This window comes from Thalassophryne amazonica, chromosome 2, assembly GCF_902500255.1.
Source record: "Thalassophryne amazonica chromosome 2, fThaAma1.1, whole genome shotgun sequence".
NCBI lineage: Eukaryota > Metazoa > Chordata > Actinopteri > Batrachoidiformes > Batrachoididae > Thalassophryne > Thalassophryne amazonica.
This window is the reverse complement of record NC_047104.1, coordinates 138496606-138521962: the sequence shown is the minus strand read 5'-3', so window position 1 is coordinate 138521962 and position 25357 is coordinate 138496606. Positions and strand designations below refer to the sequence as shown.

The 25357-nt window shown below is 39.6% G+C and overlaps 1 protein-coding gene across 1 annotated transcript; it reads left to right on the top strand.

Moving 5' to 3' along the window:
• Positions 1-311: 311 nt before the first annotated feature.
• On the top strand, positions 312-24943 carry stk16 (serine/threonine kinase 16). Its single transcript, XM_034194418.1, has 8 exons — positions 312-379; positions 635-761; positions 5118-5337; positions 5420-5553; positions 7162-7249; positions 9166-9294; positions 9445-9566; positions 24758-24943. Exons 2-8 carry the CDS (start codon positions 676-678, stop codon positions 24894-24896), a joined length of 918 nt encoding a protein of 305 aa, XP_034050309.1. The 5' UTR covers positions 312-379; positions 635-675; the 3' UTR covers positions 24897-24943.
• The last annotated feature ends 414 nt before the right edge of the window (positions 24944-25357 follow it).

The window sequence follows — 25357 nt, the reverse complement described above, 5'->3', positions numbered from 1 at the left end:
TAACTCTTCACAAAACTGCTGAGAGCTAATAATTATGCAAAAGAGGATAATTTTATACACAGGGTCCGATCCCAGCAGCTAAACACAATTTAAAGTTTCCAGTTCACACAACCTGCATGCCTTTGGAAGTGGGAGGAGACCAGAGCAAACCCACGCAACACAGAAATGACGAGGGGGTTAAACGAACCCAGGACTTCCTTTCTGTGAGGAATTAACGACGTCAAGAAAAAAAGAGACACTCCAATCCAGTAGGTGGCAGTAGAGACCTCGAAAGGTTCCATGTCAAATGCCGCAAAAAAACAAACAAAAAAAAACAAAAAAACAAATGGAGACTTGTTATGGTCACAGGCAAATTTGACAGAAACCAGAAACTACGGAGGTAACATTTCACATGATATTGCTTTATATTTGTCACGTAACAGCATTAGCTATCTGGTCAGAGTAACACGAAGATGGAGGCTGTTGTGTCATGTATGCATTTTAGTATTTTCGAGCACTTTTAGCTTGAAAGTAGTTTGTTATGCTAGGTCCCCAGCTGTGTCCCAATGGCTTTGCACATTATCTTTCAAACCTTCCGAAACTAAGACTGCACTTGCTCTTTTGATCAGTCACAAAAATCTTTTTTTTGTCCTAGGTTTTGGAAAGTTTGGTGTTAAAGAAGGATGCGCAGTCAGAATGGGGCAGACTCTGTGTCTGTGCTCTCGTGGTTCTATCAGCATTGACAACAAAAGATATTATTTCATCCAGAAACTAGACGAAGGGTAAGTTTACTGCAAGATTCAGTCAGCTCCATAAGTTGTTGGAAAGGGACACTATTTTGTTGTATAAGTTTGACGCCGCACTCCAACCAGTCCATCCATCCATCCATCCATCCATCCATTCATTCATTCATTCATTCATGGAGAGGGGGTGGGGGGGCTGGACCCTATCCCAGCAGTCGTAGGGTGTCAGGCGGTGTACACCCTGGACAGGACGCCAGTCTGTCACGAGGCCACATATGGACAGAGAAACACAATCCCACCCGCATGGACACCTACGGACAATTTAAACATTCCAACCGACCTAAGGTGCTTGTCTTTGGATGTGGGAGAAAGCCGGAGCACCTGGAGGGAACCCACGCAAACACGGGGAGAATATACAAACTCCACACAGAAAGGCCACAGGTGGGAATCGATCCCATGACCTTCTTGCTGTGAGGCAACAGTGCTGAACACTAATCCATTGTGCCTCTGTACTCCGCCACAAGGCTGTTGAAATGAAGCAATCTAGAGGAACTAGTCACTCTTATACACAGTGTGTCCGTTTTCAGAGGTTGTAAATTATTGGACACACTGTTACTATTACTACATATTGTTAATACAAGTCATCACTTTTGCAGGTGATGAGTTATTTTTCTTTAGAAAAGGAGATTGATACAAACATTACCAAATCACTGAATGTGTGTTGGATTTTATTTGCATCAATCATTAATACAATGTGTATGGTACCATGTAGTAAATGTCTCTGATGTAAGCAATTCTCAAAAACTGAGTGACCTTTCAACAAGAAGACAAGTGAGGAAACCAACAAGACACGCATGAGTGTAACTGAAACAATTCTCTCTCACACAAATCGACCCAGAATGCATCACGTCATCAACATCTGGTAGCTTTAATACAGTGATGATTTTCACTTAGCTGTCCTGTGCTAATGTGCTGCATTTTGTAATTATTTTTTATTTGCTTACCATTACTTCTGTATGTGTTATCTGCAAGTCTGTCATCATGGAAGAGTGCAACAATTTCAGGACTATAATGGTTGCACAGCTGAAAACACTTCTCGCTGTAAGGAGTGTTGCCTCAGGTGGAAAATTGCATCTGGACCTAGTGAGTCTTGCTGAGAAAGCAGCACAAGTTTATCCAAATTTTGGAGAAGTGTTACCACAAAGAATCGAAGGGAAACCAACGGTTCTGTTCGTGATGTCAGCTGGAGAGCTCTGACATGGATGTGGGACTTGAAACAGCTGTTCATGTTAGTGATGTGTATGCTTACTGGCTTATTGACTGTGGACAGTCAAATGAAAGAATCAAGCGACACAAGCACGATGATGGCAGTTGCATGCTTACTGACCGTCACACAGAACTTGTAGTATTTGGAAGTATCAAAGAGTACAACGGCTTTGCTTTAAATATTAAGCCATTTAAAACTGGAGCAGCACCAGACAACAGAACGATATTCTATGTGGCTGCTGTCTGCTAACATGGGAGAAGTAAAATCCTGGGTCCTGGGTAGAAGCCACCCAGTTAAACAACTGTTCCATCCGTACAGCTCCAAAATAAATATCTATCTGCTGCTGAAGCTAGGTGAAGCATGGGCATCCCCTTGGCCGTCCCCAGCTGCTAGTGTCCTTCCAGCGTTACTCAAGAATCCTCCGAAGATACGTAGTACTAAAGACATCCAAAAGAGGAAGAGGTGAAAATTCAGTTGCAGTTTGCCAGAAAACACATGACTGAATCGAGCCAAGATTTAATCTGCTTTGGTGTATGAAAGTTCTTGTCTGTGCCACTTTACCATGAAGTTGACTGGCAAAACTGCAAAAATTGTCACTGTCCAAATACTTGTATGTCGCTGCATAATTGTCATAAAGGTTTTTTAACAGCTGTCATTTTATTGATTTAAACAAAAGATTAACTGCAAAATTAATAAATAAATTAATCAGCAAAGAAAGTAATAGTTCCAGGCTTACTCTCTATGCTTATATTTTTCTTTTGGCAGTGTTCTGTGTTTTTCATTTTATGTTTAAGGCTGTTGCCCAGCTGGAAAATGAATCTCATGAGTCATACAACCCCTGGCAAAAATTATGGAATCACCGGCCTCGGAGGATGTTCATTCAGTTGTTTAATTTTGTAGAAAAAAAAGCAGATCACAGACATGACACAAAACTAAAGTCATTTCAAATGGCAACTTTCTGGCTTTAAGAAACACTATAAGAAATCAGGAAAAAAAATTGTGGCAGTCAGTAACGGTTACTTTTTTAGACCAAGCAGAGGAGAAAAAAATATGGAATCACTCAATTCTGAGGAAAAAATTATGGAATCATGAAAAACACAAGAACGCTCCAACACATCACTAGTACGAGGTCTATTAGATAAGAAACCAACACTTTTATTTATTTTTTTTAACTATATGGATTTGAATGACGTGCGATTACACCAATCATGCTTGAACCCTCGTGCGCATGCATGAGTTTTTTCATGCACGTCGGTGACGTCATTTCCCTGTGGGCAGGCCTTGAGTGAGATGTGGTCCAGCCCTCTCAGCTTTGTTTCACACGCTGCTCGAGACGGCGCGCGTTGCTTTATCAAAATTTTTCTGGACCTGTGAGGAATATCCGAGTGGACACTATTTGAGAAATTAAGCTGGTTTTCGGTGAAAAGTTTAATGGCTGATGAGAGATTATGGGGTGTTTCTGTCGTTTTAAGGACTTCCCACGGAGCGGGACGTCGCGCAGCGCTTCCAGGCGCCGTCATCGGCCTGTTTCGACCTGAAAACATCCTAATTTAAGACTTAATTCACCCAGGATGTCGTGAGAGAACAGAGAAGATTCAGAAGAGGCCGGCATGAGGACTTTATGCGGACATTCCACTGTTTAAGGATATTTTTTAATGAAAGACGTGCGCGCAAATTCGCCGAGTCATTTCCATGATGACTCGGCGAATCTGTGTGCGCCGCGACAGGAAAAACACCTCTGTGTTGAAAACCATTTGTAAAATTCAGGCGGCTTTTGATGGCTTTCAACAAGTGAGTAACTGAGAAATTGTTTAACAGCTTGGGCATGTTCCAACTTGCCCGTTAAGGTTTCCAACGGAGGTGTTTTTCCTGTCACGACCCCCAGCGGTCGGGTCCGGCCCAACATGCGACTCTGCCCGCACGTTCTTTCATTACAAAATGTCCGTTAACAATGGAATATCCAAATAAACTCCTCATGCCGACTTCTTCTGAAAGTTCTCTGTTCTCTGACGACTTACTGGGTCAACAGAGCCTGAAATGTGGAAGTTTTCAACTTGAAACGGCGAGACGCTGCCGCCTCGAAGCGCAGATCGCCATCAGGCACCGTGGGCCGTCCTTACGGCGACACTACCAGACCAAAATCTCTCACCAGCCGTTAAAATTTTTACCGAAAACCAGCTGAATTTATCGAATGGTGTCCACTCAGTTGTGCCTTACAGTTTTGAAAAAAATTTGATCAAACAAAGCAGCAGTCTCTGAGCCATTCCTAAACAATGAAAAAAATCGACGAGAGGGTGGACCACTCCTCACTCAAAGACTGCCCACAGGCGAATGACGTAACCGACAGGCGTGAAAAAACTCTTGCATGCCCACGGGGGTTCAAGCATGTCTGATGTAATCACACGTGATTCAAATCCATATGGTTTTTGAAAAAAATAATAAGGTCGTATACTTTTCTAATAGATCTCGTATTTTGTTGCACCACCTCTGGCTTTTATAACAGCTTGCAGTCTCTGAGGCATGGACTTAATGAGTGACAAACAGTACTCTTCATCAATCTGGCTCCAACTTTCTCTGATTGCTGTTGCCAGATCAGCTTTGCAGGTTGGAGCCTTGTCATGGACCATTTTCTTCAACTTCCACCAAAGATTTTCAGTTGGATTAAGATCCAGACTATTTGCAGGCCATGACATTGACCCTATGTCTTTTTGCAAGGAATGTTTTCACAGTTTTTGCTCTATGGCAAGATGCATTATCATCTTGAAAAATGATTTCATCATCCCCAAACATCCTTTCAAGTGATGGGATAAGAAAAGTATCTGTAAGTAACTGTTACTGACTGCCACAATTTTTTTTCCTGATTTCTTATAGTGTTTCTTAAAGCCATAAAGTTGCCATTTGAAATGACTTTAGTTTTGTGTCATGCTTGTGATCTGCTTTTTTTCTACAAAATTAAACAACTGAATGAACATCCTCCGAGGCCGGTGATTCCATAATTTTTGCCAGGGGTTGTATATGTGTGCTAGTCCAGGACTTCCCTGTGTTTAGCTCTTTTGTAGGCACCGTAAGTCTGCCATGCTCATGTTCTTTCCTTGCTGTTGATGTCTCTGTTTGGCTTCTTCTCTTAGTGGCTTCAGCTACATCGATCTTGTAGAAGGGGTTCACGATGGCCACTTCTATGCCCTAAAGAGGATCCTATGCCATGACCGTGAAGGCCGCCAGGAGGCACAGACTGAGGTGGAGATGCATCAGATGTTTAATCACCCCAATATTTTGGGCCTTGTTGCACATGCCTTCATTGAAAATGGGGGCAAGGTTGAAGCCTGGTTACTTCTGCCTTATATTAGGGTGAGTTGATGTGACAGTTTGTATAAGAAGAGATTGTATGGCATTGTTTGAATCTGATATAGTGATGTATTTGTGCGAACAGAAAGGTAGTCTTTGGTCTGTTCTGGAGAAGCTTCGAGAGAAAGGGAGCTTCATGCAGGAAAAACAGATTTTGCGCATTTTGTGCGGTATCTGCTGTGGACTCAAAGCAATTCACGAAAAGGGCTATGCACACAGGTACTCTCTCTTCATGTTCACACAGTTTTAATAGTGTGTGTGTGTGTGTGTGTGTGTGTGTGTGTGTGTGTGTGTGTGTGTGTGTGTGTGTGTGTGTGTGTGTGTGTGTGTGTGTGTATGAAACCTGCACACCCTGCATTATGACTTATGACAATTAAAATAAATTACAACCCCAATTCCCATGAAGTTGGGACGTTGTGTGAAATGCAAGTAAAAACAGAATACAATGATTTGCAAATCCTCTTCAACCTATATTCAATTGAATACACCACAAAGACAAGATATTTAATGTTCAAACTGACAGACTTTTTTGTTTTTGTGCAGATATTTGCTCATTTTGAAATTTCAAAAAAGCTGACATTGAATTCCCGTGACCTTCGATCCCTCAGGCGGCACTGCATTAAAAACCGGCATCATTGTGTAAAGGATCTTACCGCGTGGGCTCAGGAACACTTCATAAAACCATTGTCAGTTAACACAGTTCATCACTGCATCTACAAATGCAAGTTAAGACTCTACCATGCAAAGCGAAAGCCATACATCAACAACATCCACAAAGGCCGCCACCTTCTCTGGGCCCAAGCTCATTTGAAATGGACAGACACAAAGTGGAAAAGTGTGCTGTGGTCTGATGAGTCCACATTTCATATTGTTTTTGGAAATCATGGATGTCGTGTTCTACAGACAGAGGAAAAAGACCATCCAGATTGTTAACCTGTGCAAAGTTCAAAAGCCAGCATCTGTGATGGTATGGGGGTGTGTTACTGCCCATCACATGGGCAACTTACACATCTGTGATGGCACCATCAATGCTGAAAGGTCCATCCAGGTTTTGGAGCAACACATACTGCCATCCAAGCAACGTCTTTTTAGGGACATCCCTGCTTATTTCAGCAAGACAATGCCAAGTCACATTCTGCACGTGTTACAACAGCGTGGCTTTGTAGTAAAAGAGTGCGGGTACTAGACTGGCCTGCCTGTAGTCCAGACCTGTCACCCATTGAAAATGTGTGGCGCATTATGAAGCACAAAATACAACAACGGAGACCCCGGACTGTTGAACAACTGAAGCCATACATCGAGCAAGAATGGGAAAGAATTCCACCTACAAAGCTTCAACAATTAGTGTCCTCAGTTCCCAAACGCTTATTGAGTGTTGTTAGAAGGAAAGGTGATGTAATACAGTGGTAAACATACCACTGTCCCAGCTTTTATGAAACATGTTGCAGGCATCCATTTCATAATGAGCAGATATTTGCACAAAAACCATAAAGTTTATCAGTTTGAACAATAAATATTTTGTCTTTGTGGTGTATTCACATGAATATAGGTTGAAGAGGATTTGAAAATCATTGTTTTCTGTTTTTATTTACATTTTACTCAACGCCCCAACGTCATTGGAATTGGGGTTGGACATAAATGTGTACAGAACAGTAATGTCTTATAAATGTTGTATTTTAAAAAGTGTTGTTGTATTGTAATAACTATGGAAACATAATTCCTGTAGCTTTATTTGCTTTCACAATTATTTATTTATTTTACTTTTATATGCCCACATTTTGATAACATATTGCAAACATGCAAATGCATTTTTTTGTGATTTGTCAGAGACCTGAAGCCTACAAATGTGCTTTTGGATGATGATGACAGACCAGTTCTCATGGACTTCGGTTCTATGAACAGAGCCAGAATTGAGGTAATGTGTCAGTACAGATGATGGCAGTAATATTAATTAATTAATTTAATCTTGGAATTACTACAGTGTTCACTGACCATTTATTACCCTTAATATTTAAAAATAAGTTATATATATATGATGTCTTATCGTTCATATGTCTTATTATTTATTATTATATATACCTTTTTTCTTGAGCTGCTTGGGTGGGTAGGGAGAGTTCCCATGGGATAAAAAAACTTTTCAACCTACCATCACTGGTTCTCAAGACCAGGCACTTAAGTGGCTCTAATCTACTCTTTTCTACTCTTCTATTTTACTCTTCCTTTTTAGATATTTAAATATACCTTAGTATACTAGCATAGGTCCACCTTAGAATTGGAATATAATATATAAGATATACCTTACTGGATTTTCACGTAAAGCTAAAAGTCTACACCTCAGATACACATTCATGATGTGCCTCCAAATCTGTTGTACTTTGATAGCCAGTTAAAATAGCACAGTCAACAACAAAATGTTGGTTGAAGTACACACACACACACACATATATATATACTATATATATATATATATATATATATATTTCTGATTTACAACCTCTGATCAGAAAAATAATTGGGATGCTATGTAAAATGACAAGCTGATCAAACATTTACTTTGACTTCTATTTCAGTGCAGACAGTGTGACCCCGTTTTGTTTGGTCAACATCATTTCATTTGTTAATATACATCTATTCCTGCATTTAAGGCCTGTAACATATCCCCCCAAAAACGTTTTTAAGTGGGCAGTTTATTCTTAATATAAGGATTAAATCAATTTTCCAGCAGGTTTTCTTGAGACAAGTCAGGGGATGAACACATGAACATTTCTTTGGCGCTGAATATGTCTTAGACTTAATTTACATCAATCGTTAAAAATGCAAACCAATGCAAAGTGTTTTTATCTGGGTTACTTGTTCCTGTATTAACTCATCACACATCCTGAACCTGGCACAGCCATCCTGAAAGATATGGTGTATTTTCCAGAGTACAAGTAGCACCTGTGGAATAAACACCTCTTGAAGAACAAAAATCTTTAAGTTACAAGGGAGTATAAGTTGCACTTTTTTTCTCTCTTTATATTATTAGCATTTTTTGTGCTTTATTGTAGTGTACTTTTTCATGATCGGCAGTACCACAGCAGTAGTTCTTATTACTAATAACGAAGGCATGATTTTCAGTATATAAGTCGTAGGACCTCCCAAACTAGTAAAAATAAATAAATTATTATACTCCAGAAAATGCAGTAATCCAGGGTGCACTGTGTGGTCTTGGTCAAGCCTCGCTTTTTCTCTTATCATAGATTTCTCCATTCTGTGTCTGGAATATCCCTCTGGTGTGTAATAACGGGAAATGATCATGGAAACAAGTTATACCAGAAAGGGTGCACATTCCTTCAACTGTTCTTGGAAGGTGAAATGCCTTCTGCTGCCTTGACATTAAAGTGTCTCTTACTATGTTGCAGTCTAAAGGACTCCATCTAAAGCAAACTTGTGTTCTCCCACTCACTCAAAAACACACACACACACCCCTACATATCATCTGACTATTAACAACTGTACTACTGTTAGAATTACTGCTGTTAGCAGAACTCTCCTGTATTCTCATCACCGCACTCACATTGTTGCTTTTTTATTGTATTTTTGTTTTACTGGCCTTTTTTTAATTTTTAAATTGTATGTTATTCTTTTTTACTTTGTCATTGCTTTGGTAACTCTGTACTTAAACAGGCATGCTAATAAAGCACCTTTCAGTATTTATTTATTTTTTTATTAAGTACTCCCTGAGGCAGAGTGGAACATAACATTGTTGTGTCAATTTCAGTTTAAAGTCGATGCTATAAATAGATGTTCCTCTGCATGAGACTTTTATTATAATGACTGAATTTGTTGCAGGTTAGAGGAACCAGAGAAGCTATGACCATCCAGGACTGGGCAGCGCAGCGGTGCACCATTTCTTACAGGGCACCCGAACTCTTCAACGTAGAGAGTTATTGTATCATTGATGAGCGCACTGACATCTGGGTAAAGGCCTGTTTTCATTTTTCTTTGGACATGTTGTTTTAAAGAATAACACTTTGGGAGGATTCATGTTTGGTATGATGATACTGTGGATCTTTGATAAACTCCCCAGCCCCGTCTTTTTTCTTCCCCCCCCTCCCCCAACTCCTCCAGTCACTTGGATGTGTGCTTTACTGTATGATGATGCTCGAGGGGCCATATGACCTGATATTTCAGAAGGGGGACAGTGTTGCGCTGGCTGTTCAGAATCCTGTATCCATCCCTCAGCCTTGCAGGTCAGTTATTAGATTGTAACTCGAAGTTACAGAAACCAAAAAGAAGGTTACATATTTTCTGGCGTATAAGCCGCACCTGTTTAAAAAAAATGCCTTTTGAAGAGGAAAAACCCATGTATAAGTCCCACTGGAGTACAAGTCGTACCTTTTTTCTGTATTATCAGTTCTTTAATTTGGGATTGAATGAATGAAAACTGTTTATTTCGAACATTTGATACAACAACAAATACAAGATAGATCAGTGAAAACAACAACAAAAAAGTTCCTAATGTGTACCCAACATGTCCGAAAAGGGGTAGGGTGAAGCATCAGCTTATTTATCCCTACCCCTTCTTCCCCACAACCAATAATACCCTTTGCCACATATACACATAAATTCCTACACACATAAACTGATATCAAAATATATATATATATATATATATATATATATATATATATACACACACAAACATAAATATACACCTACACATACCTACTTACATACAAAATACTATATATTTACAAGCCGAAGCAAAAACAAAAACACCCTAACCCTCATTACCCTTCCTCCTCCCTATACCTAGAAAAAAACATATTTTTGTACCGCTGTTTGAACTGGTTCTGCTTGGACATTTCTTGAGCCCCACTCCCAATCTGTTCCACATCCTCACCCCGCAGACAGAAATACAGAAACCTTTTAATGTTGTCCGTGTCCACTGATGTTTTAAATTAAATTTCCCCCTCAGATTGCAATCCCCTGATCTGTTAAAAAACATATTTTTAATATTTGCTGGAAGTAAATTGTTTATTGCTTTATACACGATTTGTACTGTTTGAAAATGAACCAAGTCTGTGAATTTTAAGATTTTGGATTGTAAAAATAGTGGATTTGTATGATCTCTATAGCCAGTATTATGAATAATTCTTATAGCTCTTTTCTGCATTACTGATAGTGATTGTGTTGTACCTTTATAAGTATTACCCCATACCTCTGCACAGTACTGTAAATATGGTAAAACCAGTGAGCAGTAAAGAATGCAGAGTGAGTTGTGGTCCAGAATATGTTTCGCTTTGGTGAGAACTGAAATGCTTCTTGACAGTTTACTTTGTATATATTTTATATGAGTCCTCCAGTTTATCTTATCATCTATTATCACCCCCAGAAACTTATTTTCATGTACCCTTTCAATATCTACCCCCTCGACTTGTAACTGAACCTGTATGTCTGTATTACAATAGCCAAATAACATGTATTTTGTTTTACTTAAGTTTAATGATAATTTGTTTCTGTCAAACCATATTTTCAATTTTCCCATTTCTATACTGATCCTCCTCAGTAATTCCTGCAAATCCCCCCTGAACAAAAAATGCTTGTGTCATCTGCAAATAATACTAATTTTAATATTTTTGAAACTTTAACAATATAAAAAAAATTCCCTTCGGCTGCTCCTTTGTTTGCACTTGGGGTCGCCACAGCAAATCCAAGGTGGATCTGCATGTTGAATTGGCACAAGTTTTACGCCGGATGCCCTTCCTGACGCAACTCCACATTACATGGAGAAATGTGGCAGGGGTGGGATAAATTAGAAACAGTTTTGGACCCAATACTGACCCCTGTGGGACGCCACAAGCAATGTCCAAGCATGATGATGTATATTCCCCCAACTTCACAAACTCTTTTCTGTTACTTAAATAGCTTCTCTCCCAGTGCAACACCAACCCCCTAATCCCATACTGTTCAAGTTTATTGATTAATATGTCATGATTGATTGTATCAGAAGCCTTTTTAAGGTCTATAAATATTCCAACTGAATGTAATTTGTGGTCTATGGCGTTTGTAATCTCCTCAACTGATTCTTTTAATGCAAGTGATGTTGAACTATGTGCTCTGAATCCATATTGACTATCAGTAAGTAATTTATGTTTATTTATGAATTTGTCTAATCTATTATTGAATAACGTTTCTAATAATTTGGAAAATTGTGGAAGCAAAGAAACAGGTCTATAATTTGTGAAGTGGTGTCTATCCCCAGTCTTATACAGCGGCACAACCTTAGCTATTTTCATTTGATTGGGAAATTTACCAGTTTGAAATAAGTTACAGATGTATGTTAATGGTTCTGCCATCCATTCAATGACCTGTTTTACCACCACCATATCAATTTCATTTAAATCGGTAGATGTTTTATATTTACAATTATTCACAATGTCTATAATTTCTTTTCCATCCACTGCTGTGAGGAACATTGAACAGGGATTTCTTTCTATGAGATTATTATCCCAATCCTCAGGTTGGAAATCGGGAATTTTTTCTGCCAAGCTTGGACCAGTATTTACAAAAAAATTATTAAAACCGTTGACTACCTCATCCTTATTTTCCTTCTTGACATTATTATCAATGAAATACTGAGGGTAACTCTGTTTTTTGTTACCATTTTTGATAATGCTATTTAATATATCCCATATTCCTTTAATATTGTTTTTGTTATTATATAATATGTTACTATAATATTCCTTCCTACATACCCGTATAATACAACCCCTGGCAAAAATTATGGAATCACCGGCCTCGGAGGATGTTCATTCAGTTGTTTAATTTTGTAGAAAAAAAGCAGATCACAGACATGACACAAAACTAAAGTCATTTCAAATGGCAACTTTCTGGCTTTAAGAAACACTATAAGAAATCAGGAAAACAAATTGTGGCAGTCAGTAACGGTTACTTTTTTTAGACCAAGCAGAGGGAAAAAAATATGGAATCACTCAATTCTGAGGAAAAAATTATGGAATCATGAAAAACAAAAGAACGCTCCAACACATCACTAGCATTTTGTTGCACCACCTCTGGCTTTTATAACAGCTTGCAGTCTCTGAGGCATGGACTTAATGAGTGACAAACAGTACTTTTCATCAATCTGGCTCCAACTTTCTCTGACTGCTGTTGCCAGATCAGCTTTGCAGGTTGGAGCCTTGTCATGGACCATTTTCTTAAACTTCCACCAAAGATTTTCAGTTGGATTAAGATCCGGACTATTTGCAGGCCATGACATTGACCCTATGTGTCTTTTTGCAAGGAATGTTTTCACAGTTTTTGCTCTATGGCAAGATGCATTATCATCTTGAAAAATGATTTCATCATCCCCAAACATCCTTTCAATTGATGAGATAAGAAAAGTGTCCAAAATATCAACGTAAACTTGTGCATTTATTGATGATGTAATGACAGCCATCGCCCCAGTGCCTTTACCTGACATGCAGCCCCATATCATCAATGACTGTGGAAATTTACATGTTCTCTTCAGGCAGTCATCTTTATAAATCTCATTGGAACGGCACCAAACAAAAGTTCCAGCATCATCACCTTGCCCAATGCTGATTTGAGATTCATCACTGAATATGACTTTCATCCAGTCATCCACAGTCCACAATTGCTTTTCCTTAGCCCATTGTAACCTTGTTTTTTTTCTGTTTAGGTGTTAATGATGGCTTTCATCTAGCTTTTCTGTATGTAAATCCCATTTCCTTTAGGTGTTTTTTTACAGTTCGGTCACAGACGTTGACTCCAGTTTCCTCCCATTCGTTCCTCATTTGTTTTGTTGTGCATTTTCGATTTTTGAGACATACTGCTTTAAGTTTTCTATCTTGACACTTTGATGTCTTCCTTGGTCTACCAGTATGTTTGCCTTTAACAACCTTCCCATGTTGTTTGTATTTGGTCCAGAGTTTAGACACAGCTGACTGTGAACAACCAACATCTTTTGCAACATTGCGTGATGATTTACCCTCTTTTAAGAGTTTGATAATCCTCTCCTTTGTTTCAATTGACATCTCTCGTGTTGGAGCTATGATTCATGTCAGTCCACTTGGTGCAACAGCTCTCCAAGGTGTGATCACTCCTTTTTAGATGCAGACTAACGAGCAGATCTGATTTGATGCAGGTGTTAGTTTTGGGGATGAAAATTTACAGGGTGATTTCATAATTTATTCCTCAGAAATGAGTGAGTCCATATTTTTTTCCCTCTGCTTGATCTAAAAAAGTAATCGTTACTGACTGCCACAATTTTTTTTTCCTGATTTCTTATAGTGTTTCTTAAAGCCAGAAAGTTGCCATTTGAAATTACTTTAGTTTTGTGTCATGTCTGTGATCTGCTTTTTTTTCTACAAAATTAAACAACTGAATGAACATCCTCCGAGGACGGTGATTCTATAATTATTGCCAGGGGTTGTATTAGTTAATCTATTTTTGTATTTCTTATATCTATTTTCTGCCTCTTTAGTCTTTAATTTTATGAATTCTCTATACAGTGTATTTTTCTTATTACATGCATTTTGTAACCCTTTCGTCATCCATGGTCGATCTTGGATTTTTTGTTTTCTGTAGTCTTGTTTAATTGGACAATTTTTATCATATAATTGCTTGCTTGCCTCTACTGGTGGTTGGCTCTCACTGCGGTATTGTATCACTTCCTGTTCCGGAGCACAGCGGTGTTTTGCTGTATCTGTTAGCTGTTTAATCTGCGCAGTTAGATTGATCTAGTTAACTAGATAACGATTTGTTTCACAGTGTAATCTTCACGTGCCTTAACTAAAGCACTCCCTCTGCTGAATCACCTCTAAATTATTTACACATTATTCACTTTGTGTGTTTTTAGGAATCCGCTAGCTTAGCGCAGCTACTAGCTCTTAGCCGATTTAGCATGGTGGCTTCTCCTGTCTCTCCTGCACTTTTCTGCTCTGGGTGTGAAATGTTTAGTTATTCCTCGGCCTCCTTTAGCAGTAATGGTACTTGTAATAAGTGTAGCTTATTCGTAGCTTTGGAGGCCAGGCTGGGCGAATTGGAGACTCGGCTCCGCACCGTGGAAAATTCTACAGCTAGCCAGGCCCCTGTAGTCGGTGCAGACCAAGGTAGCTTAGCCGCCGTTAGTTCCCTTCCAGCAGATCCCGAGCAGCCGGGAAAGCAGGCCGACTGGGTGACTGTGAGGAGGAAGCGTAGCCCTAAACCAGGGGTGGGCAACGAGGGCCGAGACACTGCAGGTTTTCCTTGTAACCAATCACCTCACCAGGTGGGTTGCTGATGAGCTTCTCCCCTGCACATAAACACCTGATCATCAATGAAATCACCTGCTGAGACACCTGAACATTAATGAAATCACCTGTGAAGGTGACTGGTAGCAAGGAAAACCTGCAATGTCTCGGCCCTTTATGGCACATGATTGCCCACCCCTGCCCTAAACAGAAGCCCCGTGTACACCGCCAACCTGTTCACATTTTTAACCGTTTTTCCCCATTTGGCGACACACCTACTGAGGATCAAACTCTGGTTATTGGCGACTGTTTTGAGAAATGTGAAGTTAGCGACACCAGCAACCATAGTCAATTGTCTTCCGGGGGCCAGAGCAGGCGACATTGAAGGAAATTTGAAACTGCTGGCTAAGGCTAAGCGTAAATTTGGTAAGATTGTAATTCACGTCGGCAGTAATGACACCCGGTTACGCCAATCGGAGGTCACTAAAATTAACATTGAATCGGTGTGTAACTTTGCAAAAACAATGTCGGACTCTGTAGTTTTCTCTGGGCCCCTCCCCAGTCGGACCGGGAGTGACATGTTTAGCCGCATGTTCTCCTTGAATTGCTGGCTGTCTGAGTGGTGTCCAAAAAATGAGGTGGGCTTCATAGATAATTGGCAAAGCTTCTGGGGAAAACCTGGTCTTGTTAGGAGAGACGGCATCCATCCCACTTTGGATGGAGCAGCTCTCATTTCTAGAAATCTGGCCAATTTTCTTAAATCCTCCAAACCGTGACTATCCAGGGTTGGGACCAGGAAGCAGAGTTGTAGTCTTACACACCTCTCTGCAGCTTCTCTCCCCCTGCCATCCCCTCATTACCCCATCCCTGTAGAGACGGTGCCTGCTCCCAGACCACCAATAACCAGTAAAAATCTATTTAAGCATAAAAATTCAAAAAGAAAAAATAATATAGCACCTTCAACTGCACCACAGACTAAAACAGTTAAATGTGGTCTATTAAACATTAGGTCTCTCTCTTCTAAGTCCCTGTTAGTAAATGATATAATAATTGATCAACATATTGATTTATTCTGCCTTACAGAAACCTGGTTAGAGCAGGATGAATATGTTAGTTTAAATGAGTCAACACCCCCGAGTCACACTAACTGCCAGAATGCTCGTAGCACGGGCCGAGGCGGAGGATTAGCAGCAATCTTCTATTCCAGCTTATTAATTAATCAAAAACCCAGACAGAGCTTTAATTCATTTGAAAGCTTGACTCTTAGTCTTGTCCATCCAAATTGGAAGTCCCAAAAACCAGTTTTATTTGTTATTATCTATCGTCCACCTGGTCGTTACTGTGAGTTTCTCTGTGAATTTTCAGACCTTTTGTCTGACTTAGTGCTTAGCTCAGATAAGATAAAATCGCCCACTATAATTAACATCCACACAGATGCTGAGAATGACAGCCTCAACACTGCATTTAATCTATTATTAGACTCAATTGGCTTTGCTCAAAATGTAAATGAGTCCACCCACCACTTTAATCATATCTTAGATCTTGTTCTGACTTATGGTATGGAAATTGAAGACTTAACAGTATTCCCTGAAAACTCCCTTCTGTCTGATCATTTCTTAATAACATTTACATTTACTCTGATGGACTACCCAGCAGTGGGGAATAAGTTTCATTACACTAGAAGTCTTTCCCAAAGCGCTGTAACTAGATTTAAGGATATGATTCCTTCTTTATGTTCTCTAATGCCATATACCAACACAGTGCAGAGTAGCTACCTAAAATCTGTAAGTGAGATAGAGTATCTCGTCACTAGTTTTACATCCTCATTGAAGACAACTTTGGATGCTGTAGCTCCTCTGAAAAAGAGAGCTTTAAATCAGAAGTGCCTGACTCTGTGGTATAACTCACAAACTCGCAGCTTAAAGCAGATAACCCGTAAGTTGGAGAGGAAATGGCGTCTCACTAATTTAGAAGATCTTCACTTAGTCTGGAAAAAGAGTCTGTTGCTCTATAAAAAAGCCCTTCGTAAAGCTAGGACATCTTACTACTCATCACTAATTGAAGAAAATAAGAACAACCCCAGGTTTCTTTTCAGCACTGTAGCCAGGCTGACAAAGAGTCAGAGCTCTATTGAGCCGAGTATTCCTTTAACTTTAACTAGTAATGACTTCATGACTTTCTTTGCTAATAAAATTTTAACTATTAGAGAAAAAATTACTCATAACCATCCCAAAGATGTATCGTTATCTTTGGCTGCTTTCAATGATGCCGGTATTTGGTTAGACTCTTTCTCTCCGATTGTTCTGTCTGAGTTATTTTTCTGTTAGACCTCAGTGCTGCTTTTGATACTGTTGACCATAAAATTTTATTACAGAGATTAGAGCATGCCATAGGTATTAAAGGCACTGCGCTGCGGTGGTTTGAATCATATTTATCTAATAGATTACAATTTGTTCATGTAAATGGGGAATCTTCTTCACAGACTAAGGTTAATTATGGAGTTCCACAAGCTTCTGTGCTAGGACCAATTTTATTCACTTTATACATGTTTCCGTTAGGCAGTATTATTAGACGGCATTGCTTAAATTTTCATTGTTACACAGATGTTACCCAGCTTTATCTATCCATGAAGCCAGAGGACACACACCAATTAGCTAAACTGCAGGATTGTCTTACAGACATAAAGACATGGATGACCTCTAATTTCCTGCTTTTAAACTCAGATAAAACTGAAGTTATTGTACTTGGCCCCACAAATCTTAGAAACATGGTGTCTAACCAGATCCTTACTCTGGATGGCATTACCCTGACCTCTAGTAATACTGTGAGAAATCTTGGAGTCATTTTTGATCAGGATATGTCATTCAATGCGCATATTAAACAAATATGTAGGACTGCTTTTTTGCGCAATATCTCTAAAATTAGAAAGGTCTTGTCTCAGAGTGATGCTGAAAAACTAATTCATGCATTTATTTCCTCTAGGCTGGACTATTGTAATTCATTATTATCAGGTTGTCCTGAAAGTTCCCTGAAAAGCCTTCAGTTAATTCAAAATGCTGCAGCTAGAGTGCCAACAGGGTCTAGAAGGAGAGAGCATATCTCACCCATATTGGCCTCTCTTCATTGGCTTCCTGTTAATTCTAGAATATAATTTAAAATTCTTCTTCTTACTTATAAGGTTTTGAATAATCAGGTCCCATCTTATCTTAGGGACCTCATAGTACCATATCACCCCAATAGAGCGCTTCGCTCTCAGACTGCAGGCTTACTTGTAGTTCCTAGGGTTTGTAAGAGTAGAATGGGAGGCAGAGCCTTCAGCTTTCAGGCTCCTCTCCTGTGGAACCAGCTCCCAATTCAGATCAGGGAGACAGACACCCTCTCTACTTTTAAGATTAGGCTTAAAACTTTCCATTTTGCTAAAGCTTATAGTTAGGGCTGGATCAGGTGACCCTGAACCATCCCTTAGTTATGCTGCTATAGACTTAGACTGCTGGGGGGTTCCCATGATGCACTGAGTGTTTCTTTCTCTTTTTGCTCTGTATGCACCACTCTGAATTTAATCATTAGTGATTGATCTCTGCTCCCCTCCACAGCATGTCTTTTTCCTGGTTCTCTCCCTCAGCCCCAACCAGTCCCAGCAGAAGACTGCCCCTCCCTGAGCCTGGTTCTGCTGGAGGTTTCTTCCTGTTAAAAGGGAGTTTTTCCTTCCCACTGTTGCCAATTGCTTGCTCACAGGGGGTCGTTTTGACCGTTGGCGTTTTTCCGTAATTATTGTATGGCCTTGCCTTATAATATAAAGCGCCTTGGGGCAACTGTTTGTTGTGATTTAGCGTTATATAAATAAATTTGATATAATGATGTAAATATTTGTAAAAAATTTCATATGCACTGTCAACGTCACTTTCACTGTATTCCTTTTCCCAGTTTTGCTCCTGTAAATCCTTCTTTAGCGTGTTCATGTTTTCCTCTGTCCGCACTCGCCTGTATTTTATTTTCTTCTCTGGCTGATTCCGCCGATGGTTTCTATTATAAACGATGAAAACTGGTAGATGGTCACTAATGTCATTGATTAATAATCCACTCACAGTATTATTCTCAATATCATTGCTGAATATATTATCAATTAAGTTAGCACTATGGGATGTAATTCTGCTTGGCCTGGTGATTTTTGGATATAAACTCATACTGTACATTATATTAATAAATTCATCTGTTATTTTATGCTTATTTGGATTGAGCAGATCAATATTTAAGTCACCACAAATGAACACAGTTTTTTGATTAGTTTTTGAGAACGTTTTTTCCGTACAGTCAGTGAATGTTTCAATACTAGATCCTGGACATGTCATCACGTCATCAATTGTCACATTGCGGGAGTGAGATTGCATCAGAATTTTGGCTCTCTGTTGGGACTGTTTACACAGAGACTGCTACCTGCTGCTTTGGACTTGAACTAACAGTCTTTTTCAAGACTTTTTTACTTTTTTACCTTTTTACTTTTTTTTTTTTACTTTTTTACTGTGCTCCAACGCCTAAGGAAGACCTCTAACGGTCGAAACATCGCGACGGAGCACTTTTATCAGCTAACTTTCATTAGCGTTGGCAGGCTAACTAGCTTGCTAACGCTTTCGTTTTTATTTTTTTATTTTTATTTTATTTTAGCACCGTTGTCGTGCGTTCGCTGTTGTCGTGCGTTGCCTGTGCTGCTTCATGGCCTGTTTGGTGCCTTGATTGGGGCACTCCTTCTGCTGAATCACCTCTGGATTATTTGCACATTATTCACTTTGTGTGTTTTTGGGAATCCACTGGCTTAGCGCAGCTACTAGCTCTTAGCCAATTTAGCATGGCGGCTTCTCCTGTCTCTCCCGTACTTTTCTGCTCTGGGTGTGAAATGTTTAGTTATTCCTCGGCCTCCTTTAGCAGTAACGGTACTTGTAATAAGTGCAGCTTATTCGTAGCTTTGGAGGCCAGGCTGGGCGAATTGGAGGCTCGGCTCCGCACCGTGGAAAATTCTACAGCTAGCCAGGCCCCTGTAGTCGGTGCGGACCAAGGTAGCTTAGCCGCCGTTAGTTCCCCCCTGGCAGATCCCGTGCAGCCGGGAAAGCAGGCTGACTGGGTGACTGTGAGGAGGAAGCGTAGCCCTAAACAGAAGCCCCGTGTACACCGTCAACCCGTTCACATCTCTAACCGTTTTTCCCCACTCGACGATACACTCGCCGAGGATCAAACTCTGGTTATTGGCGACTCTGTTTTGAGAAATGTGAAGTTAGCGACACCAGCAACCATTGTCAATTGTCTTCCGGGGGCCAGAGCAGGCGACATTGAAGGACATTTGAAATTGCTGGCTAAGGCTAAGCGTAAATTTGGTAAGATTGTAATTCACGTCGGCAGTAATGACACTCGGTTACGCCAATCGGAGGTCACTAAAATTAACATTAAACCGTGTGTAACTTTGCAAAAACAATGTCGGACTCTGTTGTTTTCTCTGGGCCCCTCCCCAATCAGACCGGGAGTGACATGTTTAGCCGCATGTTCTCCTTGAATTGCTGGCTGTCTGAGTGGTGTCCAAAAAATGAGGTGGGCTTCATTGATAATTGGCAAAGCTTCTGGGGAAAACCTGGTCTTGTTAGGAGAGACGGCATCCATCCCACTTTAGAGGGAGCAGCTCTCATTTCTAGAAATCTGGCCAATTTTTTTGGATCCTCCAAACTGTGACTGTCTAGCGTTGGGACCAGGAGGCAGAGCTGTGGTCTTATACACCTCTCTGCAGCTTCTCTCCCCCTGCCATCCCCTCATTACCCCATCCCCGTAGAGACGGTGCCTGCTCCCAGACCACCAATAACCAGCAAAAATCTATTTAAGCATAAAAATTCAAAAAGAAAAAATAATATAGCACCTTCAATTGCACCACAGACTAAACCAGTTAAATGTGGTCTATTACACATTAGGTCTCTCTCTTCTAAGTCCCTGTTGGTAAATGATATAATAATTGATCAACGTATTGATTTATTCTGCCTAACAGAAACTTGGTTACAGCAGGATGAATATGTTAGTTTAAATGAGTCAACACCCCCGAGTCACACTAACTGTCAGAATGCTCGTAGCACGGGCCGGGGCGGAGGATTAGCAGCAATCTTCCATTCCAGCTTATTAATTAATCAAAAACCTAGACAGAGCTTTAATTCATTTGAAAGCTTGTCTCTTAGTCTTGTCCATCCAAATTGGAAGTCCCAAAAACCAGTTTTATTTGTTATTATCTATCGTCCACCTGGTCGTTACTGTGAGTTTCTCTGTGAATTTTCAGACCTTTTGTCTGACTTAGTGCTTAGCTCAGATAAGATAATTATAGTGGGCGATTTTAACATCCACACAGATGCTGAGAATGACAGCCTCAACACTGCATTTAATCTATTATTAGACTCTATCGGCTTTGCTCAAAAAGTAAATGAGTCCACCCACCACTTTAATCATATTTTAGATCTTGTTCTGACTTATGGTATGGAAATAGAAGACTTAACAGTATTCCCTGAAAACTCCCTTCTGTCTGATCATTTTTTAATAACATTTACATTTACCCTGATGGACTACCCTGCAGTGGGGAATAAGTTTCATTACACTAGAAGTCTTTCAGAAAGCGCTGTAACTAGGTTTAAGGATATGATTCCTTCTTTATGTTCTCTAATGTCATATACCAACACAGACCAGAGTAGCTACCTAAACTCTGTAAGGGAGTTAGAGTATCTCGTCAATAGTTTTACATCCTCATTGAAGACAACTTTGGATGCTGTAGCTCCTCTGAAAAAGAGAGCTTTAAATCAGAAGTGTCTGACTCCGTGGTATAACTCACAAACTCGTAGCTTAAAGCAGATAACCCGTAAGTTGGAGAGGAAATGGTGTCTCACTAATTTAGAAGATCTTCACTTAGCCTGGAAAAAGAGTTTGTTGCTCTATAAAAAAGCCCTCCGTAAAGCTAGGACATCTTTCTACTCATCACTAATTGAAGAAAATAAGAACAACCCCAGGTTTCTTTTCAGCACTGTAGCCAGGCTGACAAAGAGTCAGAGCTCTATTGAGCTGAGTATTCCATTAACTTTAACTAGTAATGACTTCATGACTTTCTTTGCTAACAAAAGATTGACTATTAGAGAAAAAATTACTCATAACCATCCCAAAGATGTATCGTTATCTTTGGCTGCTTTCAGTGATGCCGGTATTTGGTTAGACTCTTTCTCTCCGATTGTTCTGTTTGAGTTATTTTCATTAGTTACTTCATCCAAACCATCAACATGTTTATTAGACCCCATTCCTGCCAGGCTGCTCAAGGAAGCCCTACCATTATTTAATGCTTCAATCTTAAATATGATCAATCTATCTTTGTTAGTTGGTTATGTACCACAGGCCTTTAAGGTGGCAGTAATTAAACCATTACTTAAAAAGCCATCACTTGACCCAGCTATCTTAGCTAATTATAGGCCAATCTCCAACCTTCCTTTTCTCTCAAAGATTCTTGAGAGGGTAGTTGTAAAACAGCTAACTGATCACCTGCAGAGGAATGGTCTATTTGAAGAGTTTCAGTCAGGTTTTAGAATTCATCATAGTACAGAAACAGCATTAGTGAAGGTTACAAATGATCTTCTTATGGCTTTGGACAGTGGACTTATCTCTGTGCTTGTTCTGTTGGACCTCAGTGCTGCTTTTGATACTGTTGACCATAAAATTTTATTACAGAGATTAGAGCATGTCATAGGTATTAAAGGCACTGCGCTGCAGTGGTTTGAATCATATTTGTCTAATAGATTACAGTTTGTTCATGTAAATGGGGAATCTTCTTCACAGACTAAAGTTAATTATGGAGTTCCACAAGGTTCTGTGCTAGGACCAATTTTATTCACTTTATACATGCTTCCCTTGGGCAGTATTATTAGATGGTATTGCTTAAATTTTCATTGTTACGCAGATGATACCCAGCTTTATCTATCCATGAAGCCAGAGGATACACACCAATTAGCTAAACTGCAGGATTGTCTTACAGACATAAAGACATGGATGACCTCTAATTTCCTGCTTTTAAACTCAGATAAAACTGAAGTTATTGTACTTGGCCCCACAAATCTTAGAAGCATGGTGTCTAACCAGATCGTTACTCTGGATGGCATTTCCCTGATCTCTAGTAATACTGTGAGAAATCTTGGAGTTATTTTTGATCAGGATATGTCATTCAAAGTGCATATTAAACAAATATGTAGGACTGCCTTTTTGCATTTACGCAATATCTCTAAAATCAGAAAGGTCTTGTCTCAGAGTGATGCTGAAAAACTAATTCATGCATTTATTTCCTCTAGGCTGGACTATTGTAATTCATTATTATCAGGTTGTCCTAAAAGTTCCCTAAAAAGCCTTCAGTTGGTTCAGAATGCTGCAGCTAGAGTACTGACGGGGACTAGAAGGAGAGAGCATATCTCACCCGTGTTGGCCTCTCTTCATTGGCTTCCTGTTAATTCTAGAATAGAATTTAAAATTCTTGTTCTTACTTATAAGGTTTTGAATAATCAGGTCCCATCTTATCTTAGGGACCTCGTAGTACCATATTACCCCATTAGAGCGCTTCGCTCTCAGACTGCGGGCTTACTTGTAGTTCCTAGGGTTTGTAAGAGTAGAATGGGAGGCAGAGCCTTCAGTTTTCATGCTTCTCTCCTGTGGAACCTGCTCCCAATTCAGATCAGGGAGACAGATACCCTCTCTGCTTTTAAGATTAGGCTTAAAACTTTCCTTTTCGCTAAGGCTTATAGTTAGGGCTGGATCGGGTGACCCTGGACCATCCATTGGTTATGTTGCTTTAGACGTAGACTGTGGGGGGGTTCCCATGATGCACTGTTTCTTTCTCTTTTTGCTCCGTATGCATCACTCTGCATTTAATCATTAGTGATCGATCTCTGCCCCCCTTCTCGGCATGTCTTTTTCCTGGTTCTTTCCCTCAGCCCCAACCAGTCTCAGCAGAAGACTGCCCCTCCCTGAGCCTGGTTCTGCTGGAGGTTTCTTCCTGTTAAAAGGGAGTTTTTCCTTCCCACTGTGGCCAAGTGCTTGCTCATAGGGGGTCGTTTTGACCGTTGGGGTTTTTCATAATTATTGTATGGCCTTGCCTTGCAATATGGAGCGCCTTGGGGCAACTGTTTGTTGTGATTTGGCGCTATATAAGAAAAAAGTTGATTGATTGATTGATTGGTGCTCTATATATACAGCTGACTAATACATTTTTGCTTTTTTCTTCACATATTTCAATATTTATACATTGTAATAAGTTATCGATCACAGTTGTCATATTGTCTACTATTTTATAATCCATGTTCTTATCAACATACACAGCCACTCCTCCTCCACTCTTATTCTTTCTGTTTACACAATTAAATTCATATCCATCCAGTTCAAAATCCATTCCTTTATCTTCATTGATCCATGTTTCTGATATAGCAATTATGTTAAATATTTTTTTTAAATTGACTTAAATATTCTTTAATGTTGTTAAAGTTTGCATATAGACTTCTGCTGTTGAAATGGATTATCGATAATTTGTTATCCGTTTTAATGATCCGATTAAACTGTTCATCTGTATAATAGCAACAACTGTCATTGATATTTGAGAAGAAATTATTGTCCGTGTCTATATCGTGCTCCAAGTCTAGTACATTGTGGTCTGTGTATTTAAATGTTCTCAGTTCTAGTTTTCCATGATCAGCAATCCTGTGAGTTATATCCTTCTTGTCTCCAGATGTAGATGAAGTGGATTTTTGTGCATTGTTGTGTACTTTTATTGTTGGCATTTATTCTTTAATTGTTAAGTTTATTTTGTTTTTTGCTTTCATTCCTGGGAATGCCCTATATAGTCATTACAAATATTGTTATGAATAACAAATGTGATTTTTCAGTATAAAAGTTGCACTGGAGTGTAAGTCACAGGATCTCCCAAACTTGTAAATAATAATAATAATAATAATAACAGAATACACACCATACTCCAGAAAATGCAGTACCTGTTGAGGGTGTCAGTTTCTGGCTCTGTACTGGATGGTGACCATGACGAGTCTTAAAATGCCAAACCTCCAAACTGTAAGACAAAGACAACTAGTTATGTTGTGAATAGCACATTTTGATGGATCATAATAATTAATTGTGACTTTCTTTTCCAGTTACTCAGAGGGTCTGCAGATGCTGCTGAGCTCCATCATGGTGCCCAATCCCCAGGAGAGACCAAACATCAGCTGGGTGCTTGACCAGGTCCAAGACCTGCAGAGTCGCAGTCCCAACACTCAAACAAATGCAGTGTGATGGTGCACAGTGCCGTGCCCATGGGGAAGAGAACTTTGCACACATGAATAAAGAGTGTTTGTTTTGAACTTTGAAATATTTATTCAGCTGTTGTATAACTGCTTCGGCGCAGGCTTTTGTTCAGCTTGGTGATGAAATAAGATTAATGGCCTTAAAAATGGAATTTGGCCCTGCAACGTGATGCCTTTGGTCAGAGCAAGTGTCAAACCAGACTTAATGATCTGACGTCACCTTGCAATCAGCAAAAAAGTAACAATAAGTGTGTGTTTGTAGTCGTCTGTCTTAAAATTAGAATTAAAATGGTAGAAGCAAAGTACCAAGATGAACCATTGCCAGTAAACCTTCCAGTAAACTGACTACATTCCCTAAACACAGCTTCAGGCCAGACATGGGGTCAAATATTTTGCATTGTATTTAAATACAAATACTTTAGATTTTTGAAATACAAATACAAATACTTA

Bases quoted from the DNA above. Each gene is read 5' to 3' on its own strand.
- stk16 (XM_034194418.1), top strand. From the start codon at position 676: ATGGGGCAGACTCTGTGTCTGTGCTCTCGTGGTTCTATCAGCATTGAC. The intron at 5,554-7,161 runs GTACTCTCTCTT...GTGATTTGTCAG, and splicing joins GAAAAGGGCTATGCACACAG to AGACCTGAAGCCTACAAATG. The intron at 9,567-24,757 runs GTCAGTTATTAG...TTTCTTTTCCAG, and splicing joins TCCATCCCTCAGCCTTGCAG to TTACTCAGAGGGTCTGCAGA.